This window comes from Onychomys torridus, chromosome 5, assembly GCF_903995425.1.
Source record: "Onychomys torridus chromosome 5, mOncTor1.1, whole genome shotgun sequence".
Taxonomy (NCBI): Eukaryota; Metazoa; Chordata; class Mammalia; order Rodentia; family Cricetidae; genus Onychomys; species Onychomys torridus.
This window is the reverse complement of record NC_050447.1, coordinates 79,532,074-79,546,310: the sequence shown is the minus strand read 5'-3', so window position 1 is coordinate 79,546,310 and position 14,237 is coordinate 79,532,074. Positions and strand designations below refer to the sequence as shown.

The 14,237-nt window shown below is 45.1% G+C and overlaps 1 protein-coding gene across 12 annotated transcripts in view; it reads right to left on the bottom strand.

The window, feature by feature from the left end:
* Kiaa1217 (KIAA1217 ortholog) overlaps positions 1–14,237 on the bottom strand; it is a 496,947-nt gene that overhangs the window by 143,099 nt on the left and 339,611 nt on the right. For all 12 annotated transcript variants that reach the window (XM_036187450.1, XM_036187445.1, XM_036187452.1 and 9 more), the window contains exon 3: positions 4,081–4,279. In XM_036187450.1, the coding sequence (XP_036043343.1) occupies positions 4,081–4,279 (199 nt within the window). The remainder of the gene's footprint in view (positions 1–4,080; positions 4,280–14,237) is intronic.

The window sequence follows — 14,237 nt, the reverse complement described above, 5'->3', positions numbered from 1 at the left end:
GACAACATAGAGATACCCAAAGACACAGGGCTTTCAAACGGAACCAACAGTGGGTTTACAAGGTCATACCTCTGAGTTTTGGCGGGTTCATAGCTGCACGACTAACTGTTTGTGGCACTGGAGAAGGGGTGTCTGGGGACCAGTCCTCTGTGTGTCTGAGTTAAATATGATCAGGCATAAGGGGATTTCCTTAAAGGCAAGGCCGAGTAATAGCCTTGAAAAGGAGATTGTGTTTGTAGACTCCTGGTGACTCACATTTTCCCCTTCATTCCATGGCCTCATCAACCCTAGCCAATTGCTCCCTGGGCACCAGGTGCATCCCAGAGAAATTCCCAAGTTGGCCACAAGGAGGCACTCAAGGGCAGCAGTAACATTGCTGGTTCAACACCCTCATTATCTAAAGCCACAGGTAGCCTCCCTTTTGGCAAACTTTTCATGTTCTCATCTCCTGTCCCTGTGTTCCTTTGTTCCTCTCCGGAAGTTGAAAAATTCACAAGTTAAATGCCCCTTATTGAGGTAACTGAATTGAACCTCTCGAATACTGAATAGCCTTAATTTGCTGTGACTATGTGTTTATAGGCACTTTACAGCAAGATTGGCTTTAAATTCAGGCTGAGCACTTTGCAGAAGCGCAGCCAACCAGAAATGTCCCCTCAGTAATTTCTTGTCACCGCTTCCTAGCTCTTCTCTCTCTACCGGAGGCTGGGTTCCTGTGCTGGGCAGGTATCCACCTGCAAGGCCAGCTGTGAGGCAGCCAGAGGAAATTCCTCCCTTGAAGACAAAGGGTCCATTATCCAGCAGGCTCAGGTTCCCAGGGATGGGGGAAGGCACATAGGAGCTTCTTATCTTTACTTTATTTGGCAAAGCAGGGGCAACCTTCACAGAGACCTGACCCTAACCACCTCCCCCCCCCCCCCCCCCCAAACACCATTTCCTGCAAAGCACAAAGGAGAAATTCCACTCCCAGCCTGGCTTCTGCCTCAAGGGTGACTGTGGCTAAGAAGTCACAAGGCTCTTTGATGCAGGTGACAGCTGCAGGCTGGTGGCTATAGGAAGGCCCTGCCTGACATCTTCACTCTGGCCTGAGCAGTGTGCTCCCAAGTTGTAGGCCAGCCTCTGGGAGTCCTAGAGACGTTATTGTAATGGGATGTAGGGTTTGTACTTCCTGACTCTGTGACACACACACACACACACACACACACACACACACACACACACCCCTTCTTGTCTTATCTGCAAAACAAGAACAAGTATCTGCAAATGAAAACAGGACAGGAAAGTTTTTTTGTTTGGTTGGTTCTTGAGGCAGGGTCTTGCTGTGAGGTTCAAGCTGGCCTCAAATTCACTATGGAACACACACTGGCCTCCAACTCAAAATCTTCCCGCCTTAGACTCCCAAGTACTGGGATTTCTGGTGTGCATGATCACAGCCAGCTCCATTGTAGTGTGAAATATGATACAGGGTGCTTGCTGCAGTAGCGCAGACACTAACTAAGATCGGATGAATGTAGAGGTCAGCAGGGCCTCTCACCAGCATAGAGTGTAGAGCCGCAAACAACAGTCTGTATTTCACAATAACAATTATGTTTTATGAATACTAAGAAGGAAAAGACTCGAAAGCAACAAACTCAAGACGGTGATATGGAGACAACAGAAATATTAATTACCCCGATGCAATCAGGACCCATTGTGTACTTGGGACAAAACATCACAAAGCACACAGAATTATCAGATCCTAATTTAAGATTTAATTAGAGACAAAATGATAAAATGGTAGGTGTCCTTACTTGATCATAATGCACCATTTACATGTATTAGCACACTCCTACTGTACTTTGTATATGTGTACAATTGAAATAAACAATAAAGGGCTAGAGAGATGGCTGAGCGGGTAGAGAAAAGTACTTGCCAGGCAAGCCTGATGGTCTGAGTGTGATTCTCAGAACCCACATAAAACCCCCATGCTGTGCACATATCTGTAACCCCAGAACCCCTACAGAGAGCTGAGGGCTTGTCCAGACACTCATAGGCTAGCCTGGAGCACAGCCCAGTGGAAACAATAAGAGAGATCCTGCCTTTAAAACAAGGTAGAAAAAGAGAACGGGCTCAGGAAAGTTATCTTCTGATCTCCTCGTGCATGCCATGGCATGTGGGCACCAGAACTTACACATATATCCTACACACACATACACACAAGCAATGATAACAATACTAAATAACAATAAGAATGACTGGGTGAAAGTAAAAGAATATTAATAGTGTTGATAATATAAGCACTTTTAAATGTTTTCATTATAATGCACCTTTAATACAATGTGCCTTTTCAGGTAGCTAGGGTAGTGTCTGAAACCACACAGGGAACACTAGCCTTGTTCTGTTTTGCCTGAGGTTAGTTTGAACAGCTAGAATGCATTCTGAACCCAGTTTCTCTGCTTGCTCTCCGCAACAAGGAAACAAAATTGAGGTGTCAGCTTACACCGATCTCCATAATCTTCTAGCAACAGTTTGCTAGGTTTTACATGGCAGAATTCAGTTGTCTTTTATATTCATCCATTTCCTGTCCCCTCTTACTGCAAACACAAGCATTATGTGAAACCCTTAACATGGCAAGTGAGGCTTGCGAAACACCAGTGCCCCAGGCAAGGAGGTCAAAAGAAAATAGAAAGTGAACCCCAAATTCGGGGGCCCAGATGGGGGGCCGGATATAACTGTGGTAAAGGCAATACCTCTTGGTATTCCACTGTCCATCAACACTAGCAAGTACTAGCAATGTCATAACTAATGTTGCTAATCCTAGACAATTCAGAAACAGCCTGGACTTCAGGCGATTCCTTAGCAAATGTGTAACACTCATGTCCTAGTTAGGGGGTACTATTGCTGGGATGAAACACATGACCAAAGCAACTTGGGAAGGAAAGGGTTGGTTTGGCTCACACATCCATATCACTGTTCATCAGTGAAGGATGTCAAGACAGGAACTCAAGCAGGGCAGGAAGCTGGAGGCAGGAGCTGATGCAGAGGCCACGGAGGGGTGCTGCTTACTGGCTTGCTCTACAAGATTATCTCAGCTTATTTCCTTATAGAACCCAGGACCATCAGCCCAGGGATGGCAGCACTCATAATGGGCTGAGCCCTCCCACATCAATCACTAATTAAGAACCTGCCCTACAGTCTTGCCTACAGCCTGATTTTTATGGAGGCATTTTTCTTAATTGAGACTTCCTCTTCTCCAATGATTCCAGCTTTTGTCAAGTTGACATAAAACTAACCAGCCCAATCTGATGTTCCTTTTAGTTAAGATCTTAAATTTCTCCACAAAGGCTATAGGTAAAGGACTTTTTTTAACCAACTTGCAGCATTCCTAGGAGGTGATGGCATCCAGAGACAGTGTTGCCAAGTAGAAGAAAGATCACTGGAGACCCTTGGCCCTTCCTTTCCCCATCTGCACCCTAGCCATATGTCTGTTCTACCACATGCTTCAGCATGTCTATTCTGCTCATAGGAATAAGGCAATAGATAGAGAAACGCAGGCCTCCTTCCTGCTTCCTGGCAGCCGAGAGGTAAGCAGCTTTGGAATCACTGCCTTCCCACAGGCCCCAAAGCAAAGCAACAGAGCCAGCCAAACATGGACCAATGAACGCAGTGGTTCTCAACCTGTGGGTCACAACCCCATTGGGGGAATCACATGTCAGGTATCTTGCATACCAGATATTTACATTATGATTCATAACAGTAGCAAAATGCAGTTGTGAAGGAGCAATGAAAATAATTTTATGGTTGGGGTGGGGTGGGGTGGTCACCACAACATGAGGAATTAAAGGGTCACAGCATTAGGAAGGTTGAGACTACTGGACTGAAAGAGTGAACCCAAATAAACCTTTCTTCCTTAGGCACCAATTATCTCAGGTAATTGTCAGGGATGGGAAGTTATCATAATGTTAAATCTGCGAAGTTTTCTAGGGTCAGCGTTTGCAGAGTATGATTAAGTTGCTACCTGGGTCCAGGGGCAAATGTTCCGAAATATAAAAACATGCACACGCAGTTAGAAAGGGGCAGGTGAAACCGCCTTTTGAAGCTTACCCAGGGATCTCTCTTTCGTTTGGTTGGTTGACCTCACCACGGGAAGGCTCGCTCGAGTCCGACTTCCTCTAGCGAAAGGGCTTGGTACTTCCCCCTCAGACATGGCTTCCAAAGAGTCACCAGATGTCTCCGACAAATGCTCGAGCGGATCCCCCAGATTGGGAGGTTGAGGACTGTGGGATAGCTTGGGGCTTTTTGTCTGCAAGAGACATTTTTTAAAAAGCGTTATTATTATTATTATTATTATTATTATTATTATTATTATTAATGTATTTATTATTGCCATAATATTTCCAATACTAGCTGTGACCAGAAAGAAAACCACCAGAAGGATTATGCTCGGAGTCAGTAAATTCCTGGGGGAAAAAATGTCCTCAATGATTCTATTAAGAATTGTGGTCTGTGGGGAATGGTGGCGCACGCCTTTGATTCCAGTACTCAGGAGGCAGAGGCAGGTGAATCTCAGTGAGTTTGAGGCCAGTCTGTTATACAGAGAAACCCTGTCTTGAAAAAAAAAAAACCAACTAACAACAACAAAAAAATCCAACCAAACAAAAGAATTGTGGTCACTGGACATCTACCCCATAAATGCCATTTCAAGGAGGTTGGGGAGAAGCCTGCCCTATGGAAAGAATGATGGAGAACTGTTACCTTGGCCAGAGTCTCACTATTAAAGCACAAGAGCTGAGCCTGCACATATTTCTAGGTGTCCAGTGTAGATACCGGGCTCGCACCAGGGTAAACCGGACACAATCAGTTCTTCACAGTAGTCTATAAAGACCTGATTCCAGGGGCTGGGGAAATGGCTCAAGGTCAGTAAGAGTCAATGGCAGCTATTCCAAAGGACCCAGGTTCAGTTCTCAAGACCACACAGCAGCACACAACCACCTCTAAGTCCAGTTCCAGGGGCCTCCCTCTACAAGTATCAGGTATGCAAAAGGTGCAAACACAGATACACATGCAGGCACACACTCATACATGCGAATTAAGTAAATGAAATCAATCTTTCCTAGGCATGATGGCTTAATCTGAGCACTTAGAAGGCAGAGGCAGGCAGATCTCTGAGTTGGAGGCCAGCCTGGGCTATGGAGGGAGGGTATTCCACAAGAGCTAGGGCTACACAGAGAATCCCTGTCTTGAAAAACAAAACAAAACAAACCAACAAGCAATCAAATCAAAACAATGAACAAAACAAACAAAAAATGTGCTTAAAAATTCACTAAGCTAACGCTCTGAGGGAGATATTAATAACATTGCTGAATATTTCTGTTCTGAGACAGAAGACCCTTAGTAAGTTGTCTAGCTTTGTTTTTTTTATCTTCTCTTCTAATCCGAAGACAGCTGATAACCCCACCCACACACTGCCTAATTGAATTTCCCTGTGAATTATCTGTTTAGACTGGTATGCTAGGGAGTAAGTATGTCGAATGCTCATTATCTATTAGTGAGTAAGTACTGTCCAGAAATCAGAAGGATGGTCAGCACTGGGAGATGTCAAACAGCACCTGATTTAATAACCCAAGAGAATTATGATAGAAGTATAAATGGGAATTGTGTGGTACATTCATTCATATTTCAGTGAATACCCATTAGAGCTCCACTATGCTCCAGACACTCTGCTTGGGACTAAGGCTAGAATGAATGATACAGCAAACAGACATGACTTCCTTCTTCATGGTACTTATAATCCAGAAGGAGACATGCGTTAAAGAGAAGGGAGAAGGCTGGGTGTGGTGGTGCACGCCTTTACTCCCAGCGCTTGGGAGGCAGAGACAGTTGGATCTCTGAGTTTGAGGGCAGCTTGGTCTATATAGTGTGATCCAGGACAGCCAGGGGTACACAGTACAACCCTGTCTTGACAAAAACAAAAGAGAAGGGGGTGGGGCAATAGAAGGAAGTGTGCCATCCAAGACTAGTGGAAGAAGCAGAGGCATGTGGGTAAAAGCAGGATAAAGGTGTTTTTCTAGATTACTGGGGCTGCTGTATAGAGACTGGAGATAACACAGGGCCTAGGGCAGAGAGGAGGAGGAGCTAGGGAACTTGGGGAACTGTGAGAAATGGGCATAGTGTCTCAACCTTCCCATTTCCCCTGGCCAATGCTGACCTGCATCACATGGCTCCAGGCACCTTCTGGGAAGCAAAGTGATCTACAAGGACCATGCAGGTGCCTTTGCTCTAACTAAGATGCCAAAGGAACTGGTGGGGTGGCAGTGGGGTCCAGGCCATCCCCAGGAGCCAGACTTGTTGGCTTATTCCATCCCTTGATTTCTGCATGCTGCCTGAGAATGCCAGTTCACCAGGCACTTAACTAAGGCACTGAGGCTTCCCGGGAGTGTGATCTGTACAGCGATCTGGAACTTTGCTATCCAGTGATCTGAGCTTGTTCATGTTCTTCTGGGGATAGCTAGAAACTTTTTATGATTTTTTTTTTTTAAATCAAGAGACACTTCTTGTGTCTCTTTACTTCTCTTTAAAATCAAGAGAAAACTATGTTGCCTTTCCTGCTTCACAACTTAGCTATCGATCCTTGAGTGATGGCACAATTATATGTGATAGGACCAGAGGACCCTTGGAAAGATGGCATAGTCTCTTTCCCATTGCATTACCCAGACAGCCACACTTCACAACACCTCACAGGACTCTCCCAAAGAAGGAAACACAAATTCTTTCCCTCCTGTGACCCCCAGGGATGTGCCTTCCAGAGATGCCTGCATAACCAAATGAAACTCAGCCATTACAAGCCAATGAGATTATGAACCAAGATTCGAGCCAGAAATAATGCCATTAACAGGCAAATTGCCCCTTTAAGTTTGTTTTCATATGCAAGTTTCCAAAGCAGATTATTTCCCAATTTACTTTTTATGAAGTTGGCTTCTATTATGGGGAACTGATACTCTTCATGACAACCTCCCCCCCCCCACCCCGTCCCCAGTCTGAGATCAGACCAAGCATATCATCCAACCAGGGAAATAGCCCTAAATCTCACTTGTCTACCTCACCAGGACTTGGACAAGTGGCTATGGTCACTAAGGGCAGAGCTTCCAAGTTATACTAAGCAGAATCTCATGCTAGATGTGTTCTAACCAGAGAGGTGGGGAGGTGAAGAGGAGAGACTCATTTAGCCTAGCAAAATAGCAAAACCCAATATTCCTTTAAGCGATGCAGCTGCATTTATTGCCTCCGCTGTGGCCATCCTAGCAGAGGATGGCACGCTGCATGTGATGAGTTAGTATTTTCCATTGCAATAGGCAATAATCCTTGAAGAAAATGAAACATCAAATCTCTATTTCTTGTTCAGGGTCATCACAGTAGTAAGTAAATATAAAAATAGAGATGAAAAGGCTGATATTTTTTCTAGCTTCTTATATATAAACTCTTTGGTTCTAAAGGTATACTTCTCTTGATTTTTATGTCACTCAGTTTCTTGTTGAAAACTACCCCTGCGCATTAGCAATCTCCTCAAACACTGCACCCTCCCCTCAGCCGCTAGCTCACTGCTGAGATAACAGAAATGGTTGGCACTGGTATTAGATACCCCAGGATTTGATACATTGAAAACAATGTGCTACTTAGCCTGTACCCAGCATATAAGGTATATCTTAAGGGCCTAGAACTGCATAACCAAGAGCTGGAGACAGGGCATGCCTTGTACACAGAAAATTATGGGTTCACTCCCCAACACTGCATAAAGTGGACTTGGTCACACTACTTAGCACTTGGGAGGTGGAAGCAGAAGACTCAGAAGTTCAAGGTCATCTTCAGCATGCCACTGTGAGGGCCAGAGAGAACTGCAGACTTGAAGAGATGGTAGTGTTCAGGGCAGATCAGTGGCTGAATGCCTCACCAAGCATACCTAAGGCTCTGGGATTTATCCTCACTACCACAATATTAAAAAATAAAAACTAAAGGCGGATGGGGAAAGTTAGAGCTTTGAGTATGGCAGAGGCCTGGTGGCTGTGAACCCTCTCCTCCAACTGGACCAATCAATAGCCACCTACACATGACTAAACCAATCAAATTCCTTTCCTCAGAAACCAGCCCAGAGCCAGAGAATTTACTCTATGAGTATGAACAGGCCAGGAAAGTGATGCAGCTGAGCACATAGAGAAGGGATAACACAGACTCCTAGTGGATCACAGATGAGAGCCTCAGGCCCATTGCCCAAGCTGGCAGCTGGGGGAGGGGGAGGAGATTGGGGGGTAGGGGCCGTGGGGGGGCAGTGTAGGGGGTCTGAGGCTTACAACTAGTTTGGCCCTTAGTTCCAGTTTTGTTCTTTCACTGTTTCCAGAAGAGTCTACGCCTCATTAGCAAATGGTCACTGTCCAACACCAAGTCTAGTAGTTGGCTCCCCAAACTCCCCCACCCCCAGGTTGCTGTGCTACTCGGATTCCTAACATGAGTAGCAGCCAGGGAAAGCACTTAATTCCCTGGAGACTCAGCAAACAGCATCAAGCCAACTCGAGGGGTTAAAATATAGAGGAACACTGCTTAGGTTTGCAAAGTCTGAGGCAATGAAAACAACAGTCAAAAGAGATCCCGCTTTACCGCTCAGAGGCAGCATGCATGGCCTGGGGTTAAACCCCAGAACTATACAAAACAAACTCAACCCCCATATTACTCACAGTATCATTATAACTATAGGAAGGGCATAGGGCCTGGGGAGATGGCTCAGCTGGGAATGTGCTCACTGCACAGACACTTGGACCTGAGTTCCCTAGAACTCATGTAAAAGCTGGCACAGTGGTACACACCCTTCATCTTAGCCCTGGGGAGGTAGAGACAGGAGGATCCTGGTAACTTGCCTGGCCAACTAGCTGGTGAGCTTCAGAAGCTTCAGGTTCAGTGAGAGACCCTATCTCAACAAAACCAAGGTAGATAGCAACTGAAGAAAACACCCGATGTTGACCTCTGGCCTCCATATGTACAGGAACCCATGTGTACACTCATAAACATATACATGTACACACAAAAGGGTGTGTGTGTGTGTGTGTGTATTTTAGTGTTTCCTAAAAGGGAGACAGACTACAGGATTTAAGATTGTGGCCTCATTTTGCTTAAGATGAAGGCTTTTTTGGATCCTGGGTCATCCAGCATGCACTCTGCATCCTCTGTTGTAGAACTGAGAGCTACCCCCAGCTGCAGAAGAAGCAGAGGATGATGGTAACACTCTCTGGGCCACCTGAGCAACACTCAAGAGTCCATAACCCTGGCTGGTGACCCAGGACAACAATGTCCCTGCCATTCCGTTACAGCTTTATCCAGACTTCCCCATCCATCAGGTGCCTCAACCCTCCAAACACAAATGAGAGAACAGGGTGGTCTGTCTAGTGAAGTCACTCAACCCACTACCCTTTCTAAAGTGTTCTCTTCCTTAAAGAGGACTTTGTCTCACTGAGCAGTGACTAAGGGGATCCATATGGCTTTCTCTGGTGTCTTCACCTATAACTCTCTCTTAGACTAAATTTCCAGGCATTTTTCTTCCTAATGATGGGGAAGGAGGGGAGGGAACTGTCATCTCAGGTTCCTGTTGCCCTGGACCAGATGGCTCATCCCTGGTAATCTCATTTAACCATCATTGTCCTTTTGTAAGCACACTTACCATTTAATGAAATAGTGCCTAAGCTATGTACACTGAACTGCTAGTGAATGAAGAAACCCAAACCCAGTATGTAGGTTTATAGATCTGAATCTCATTGTTGAGTTACTTAACCAGGACACAGAGATGCTGGCTCTGGGTCACCTTCTACCAAGAACTGACCAACATATAACCTTCATTGGGTAACAGTTGGCTCATGTAATGCTATTTAAAATCCCTTTTTGGCCAAAAAAAAAAAAAAAAAGTCATAACTCTAAAGTATACATACCACAAAGAAGAAAGAGTGATGTCATGGCGGTGGCGGGGGGTGGGTGGGGGGTGTTAGCTTACCGAGACATCCTATATATTGTTGATTCTACTGTACCTGCTCTGTACAAACACGTTGCTAGGCCATGCTAAGGTCTCCTTGCTGTCACAGCACTGACTGCTGCACCTGCTGGTCAGTGTGAATGCACTGCAAACATCCGCCACTTTTACTAGGATGTCATATTTGTGCTTAGTGTACTTAGTGTGCTGTGCGTGCGTGCGTGTGTGTGTGTGTGTGTGTGTGTGTGTGTGTGTGTGTGTGTGAGAGAGAGAGAGAGAGAGAGAGAGAGAGAGAGAGAGAGACAGGAGAGACAGGAGAGAGAGAGAGAGAGAGAGAGAGAGAGAGAGAGAGAGAGAGAGAGAGACAGGAGAGACGGGAGAGAGAGAGAGAGAGAGAGAGAGAGAGAGAGAGAGAGAGAGAGAGAGTGAGAGAGAGATGCTGTTGCATTTGAACACTGTAGCCAAAGAGGAAAGGAAATCAAAGATATAATCATCAATGTTTTTTCATTCTCATTTTCAGACATTTTAAACTCTAAACTGAAATGCTGAGGTCCAGAAAAACAAACCTGAAACGAAGCTTTATATAATATGCTAATTGTCGGGAACAGCGGGATGTCTGGTTAGCCAAAGTATTCAGATCGCAGTCTGTTTTGAAAAGAAAAATCAATCTTGCCTTAATGAACTTTTCCTTCATCCTGATGGATGCCCAGTTTGCCACAGAGAACTGGGAAACACAATGCAAATGTATTCAGAATGACTCATTCCTGGTGCTCATTAATGGCCTCCTTCGCTGAATCAGACACCTTGCACTTGAGAAACTCTCAACTCAGAATTCTCACTTGAACTGAAGAGAACATCTAGTCGCTAGGAACAAAGTAAGAGATTATCGTGTAATGAGTCAAGCATGGACATTAGTTTTTCTTTTTCGTCCTTGCTCCAGCAACACTTCATCTTTGAAGGAAATTCAGTTACTAGGGATGGCCTGCCCAAGGCTCAGTTAGTGTACAGACTCCTTTCCACAGTCCACAGTGTGATCAGCTGCCTCCCATTCTCGCTCCTTTCTTCTGGAGATGGGAAGGAAGATACAGAGTTCTGTAAAGCACACTGGACTTCCTGGGGCCCTGTCCTTACAGACACCCACCCTGGGTGGGTGGCAGCATCCACTGAGGTCCTTGCCCTCCGGGCCAGACACCTGGCATTCTCAACTGAGTTCTGGGACCCACAGCCAGGTGCCCTTTGGGAGCAGCCAGCCCTGAGCATCCTATGGCTTCCTGCTGCTTCCCACAGCCTCTGTGACTCTTGGCCAGTACCACTTGGGTTTCCTCGGCACCATCGTTGTGATGACGGCTGAGGTGGGGGACACAATGAGCACATCGGTGGGCATGACAACTGCAATATAAATGTCAGAAAAAAGTGCGGTTCCAGAACAATCTTGAAATTGTCAGATGGTCTCAGCTTTAAAGACTCAGGGAAATGGTGGTGGAGGCCAATTAACCAGCTTTTGTTTTCATTATAAAAGATGGGCATAGGCACTAAAGAGTCCTACTGTCAGGGGCTGGAGTGATGGCTCAGAGGTTAAGAGCATCTACTGCTCTTCCAGAGGTCCTGAGTTCAATTCCCAGCAACCACATGGTGGCTCACAACCATCTGTAATGAGATCTGGCATCCCTCTTCTGTATATGTAATAAATAAATAAATCTTATAAAAAAAAAGAGTCCTATTGTCAATCAAGAGCAAGGCATAAACCCACGCAAGATGGAGTGCCTGGTGTCTTCCTAGATGTTTCCTATAGGGAGTCAGGACACATGACAGGTTTCCAGCAACGTAGAACTTCCAGGCCCTATCGAAAGATGGGAACTTAAGTTCAAGCCTTTATCTGAATGCCAACTTCCAACTTCTCTGACATTCCTTGACTACCTTTCCTTGAGCTCTGAAAATCAGTATTTCCATTCTTTTGTTTGGACAGAGGTTAACGGTTTTTCTCTAGGATTTATTTTGATGAATTTTCCCTGATAAACTCTGCCATACCCTGTTTCCTCAAGGCTAGTATATCAATACTTTCCTCCCTCTTCCACCCAGAGTGCCCAGACATTATTCATGTTTTTCACCTGTGAAAACATCCATGTTTGGTCTGGAGTGAAATCTGACGATTCAGCAGTGGAGCAAAGTACAAGCATCTTCTCTTTTTACATCTCCCCTCTTGTGTGCACTATTTCATTATCAAACCAGAGGGATGTGCGGGCTGAAGTGCCAACTGCTCACTGCCCAGAGACAGTCTGCCCAGAGCCACCACAGACATCTGTGCATGCAACAAGTTGACTGTGGTCACAAACAAGGGTGGGTGGGGCCTTCTGCTCTGGCCCTGCAAGTCCCTTCCTACAGAAACCAGGAAGCGGATGACAGGACAGCTCTAGTACAAAGGGCTCTCTGTCCTTGTCCTTTAAACAGAGCTGCCCAACCTTTTGACAATGTACTATGACACTGTCATCTATAAACGTCACCTGCCTGCTGTAGCAGGGTTTTGATACGCCTGGACAGAATACCAGGCTGCAGACATGATGTCCACAGAGCATCCTTTGTGGGCTAGTTCCGTCTTTTGAAAGGTAAATGTCTGAAAATGAAACTGGAGGACATGGAGGTTACTAATACAGTATGAAGAAGGGAATGGATGATCTTCCAGGACCAAGGAGAGAATGACAGTCCAGAGTCACTGATGATGACACTGACGTGTTCTTTAAGTTGGGGAGACCTGGCTTCCATTTGCAAAAAAGACTCCTGATGGAAGACAGGTATATGGTACGCTTGAGTGCTCAGTCTGGAAGTTTAACAAATATGTCCCATGTAGCTGCAATCACATAGTATGGAGCCCTTACCCAGCTTTAACAGACTAACTGGGCTCCCAAAATTTCTTTAAGACTCCAACCAAGGGCACAGTGCCTCCCCTGAATATAATGAGAATATTTCTCAATAGGTTGAAGCCAAGCCAAGATTAATTTGATTTAGAAAGATTAAGAAAAATGTGGAGCCCCAAAGATGGCTTAATGTAGTGGGTTTCAACCTTCCTGATGCTGCAACCCTATAATACAGTTCCTCATGCTGTGGTGAGCCCCTACTATAAAATTATTTTCATTGCTACATCTTAACTTTAATTTTGCTACTGTTATGAATTGTAATGTAGATATCTGATATGCAGGATATCTGATATTTGACCCCCAAGGGGGTCACAATCCACAGGTTGAGGACTACTGTCTCAGTAAGTGAAAGGCACTTGGCTACCAACTATGATGATATGAGTTCAATCCTCAGATTTACATGATAGAAAGAGGGAACAGACTTCTGCAAATTGTCCTCTGACCTTCACACATGTATCAACACATGTGCTTGAACACAACACACACACATGCACACACACACACACACACACACACACACACACACAAATAGATGTCATTTTAAGAAGTCTTTTGTTGTTCTTTAAAGGAAGAAAAATGATAGCTCCCATTGTGGGTTTGTGGGTACAGATGTGAACACATTCCATCCTTAACCGAATTAGTGAGTCTAGAAACAATTTACAAGGCAATTAACAAACTCCAGTCTGGAATACTAAGCATAGCAAAGGTGTTTACAGGGAACGTTTCTTGTACAATGTAGGAAATAAAAGTCACATACTAAATATTAACATTGGTTTTCTTCCAGTGTTAGCATTATGGGTAACATGTTTTCTCCATTTCTCCAAATCAGGAATGATTGCTTTCATAAATCAGAGGATTAATGAACAAGCCAGACAGTTACGAGGAACATAATGAGGGAAGGGAAGACTTCCCTGGGGCACTTAGGATCCAGAAGGACTGGTGATCATCGCTGGCCTGCTCAGACCCACTCCCGGCTTCCCCAGCTACTCTACAGCTGGATTTCAGGCAGAGAGCTTGTCCTCAGAGGTGTACCCTAATGAGGGCACACGGCACGAGGGAAAACCCAGGAAGGGAAGTACATTCTCATTTTCATGCCATGCAAAATTGGCAGGAACCAGAGCTGCAATGGCTTTTCAGTTCCAAACTAGATACAGCCAAGAGAGAGGAACCAAAGCCAACAAGGCCATTCTGGATATGTACGTGGCACGTCACCTTATAGACAGAATTCCAAGTCCTTAGTTCTGATGTCACTGCCTTAACTGAGCCCTTCAAGCTTGGCTCCAGGTGAGTTTGGCATTTTAGCAATGTTTTATATTTATGTATTTTTTTTTTCCATTAAGTTG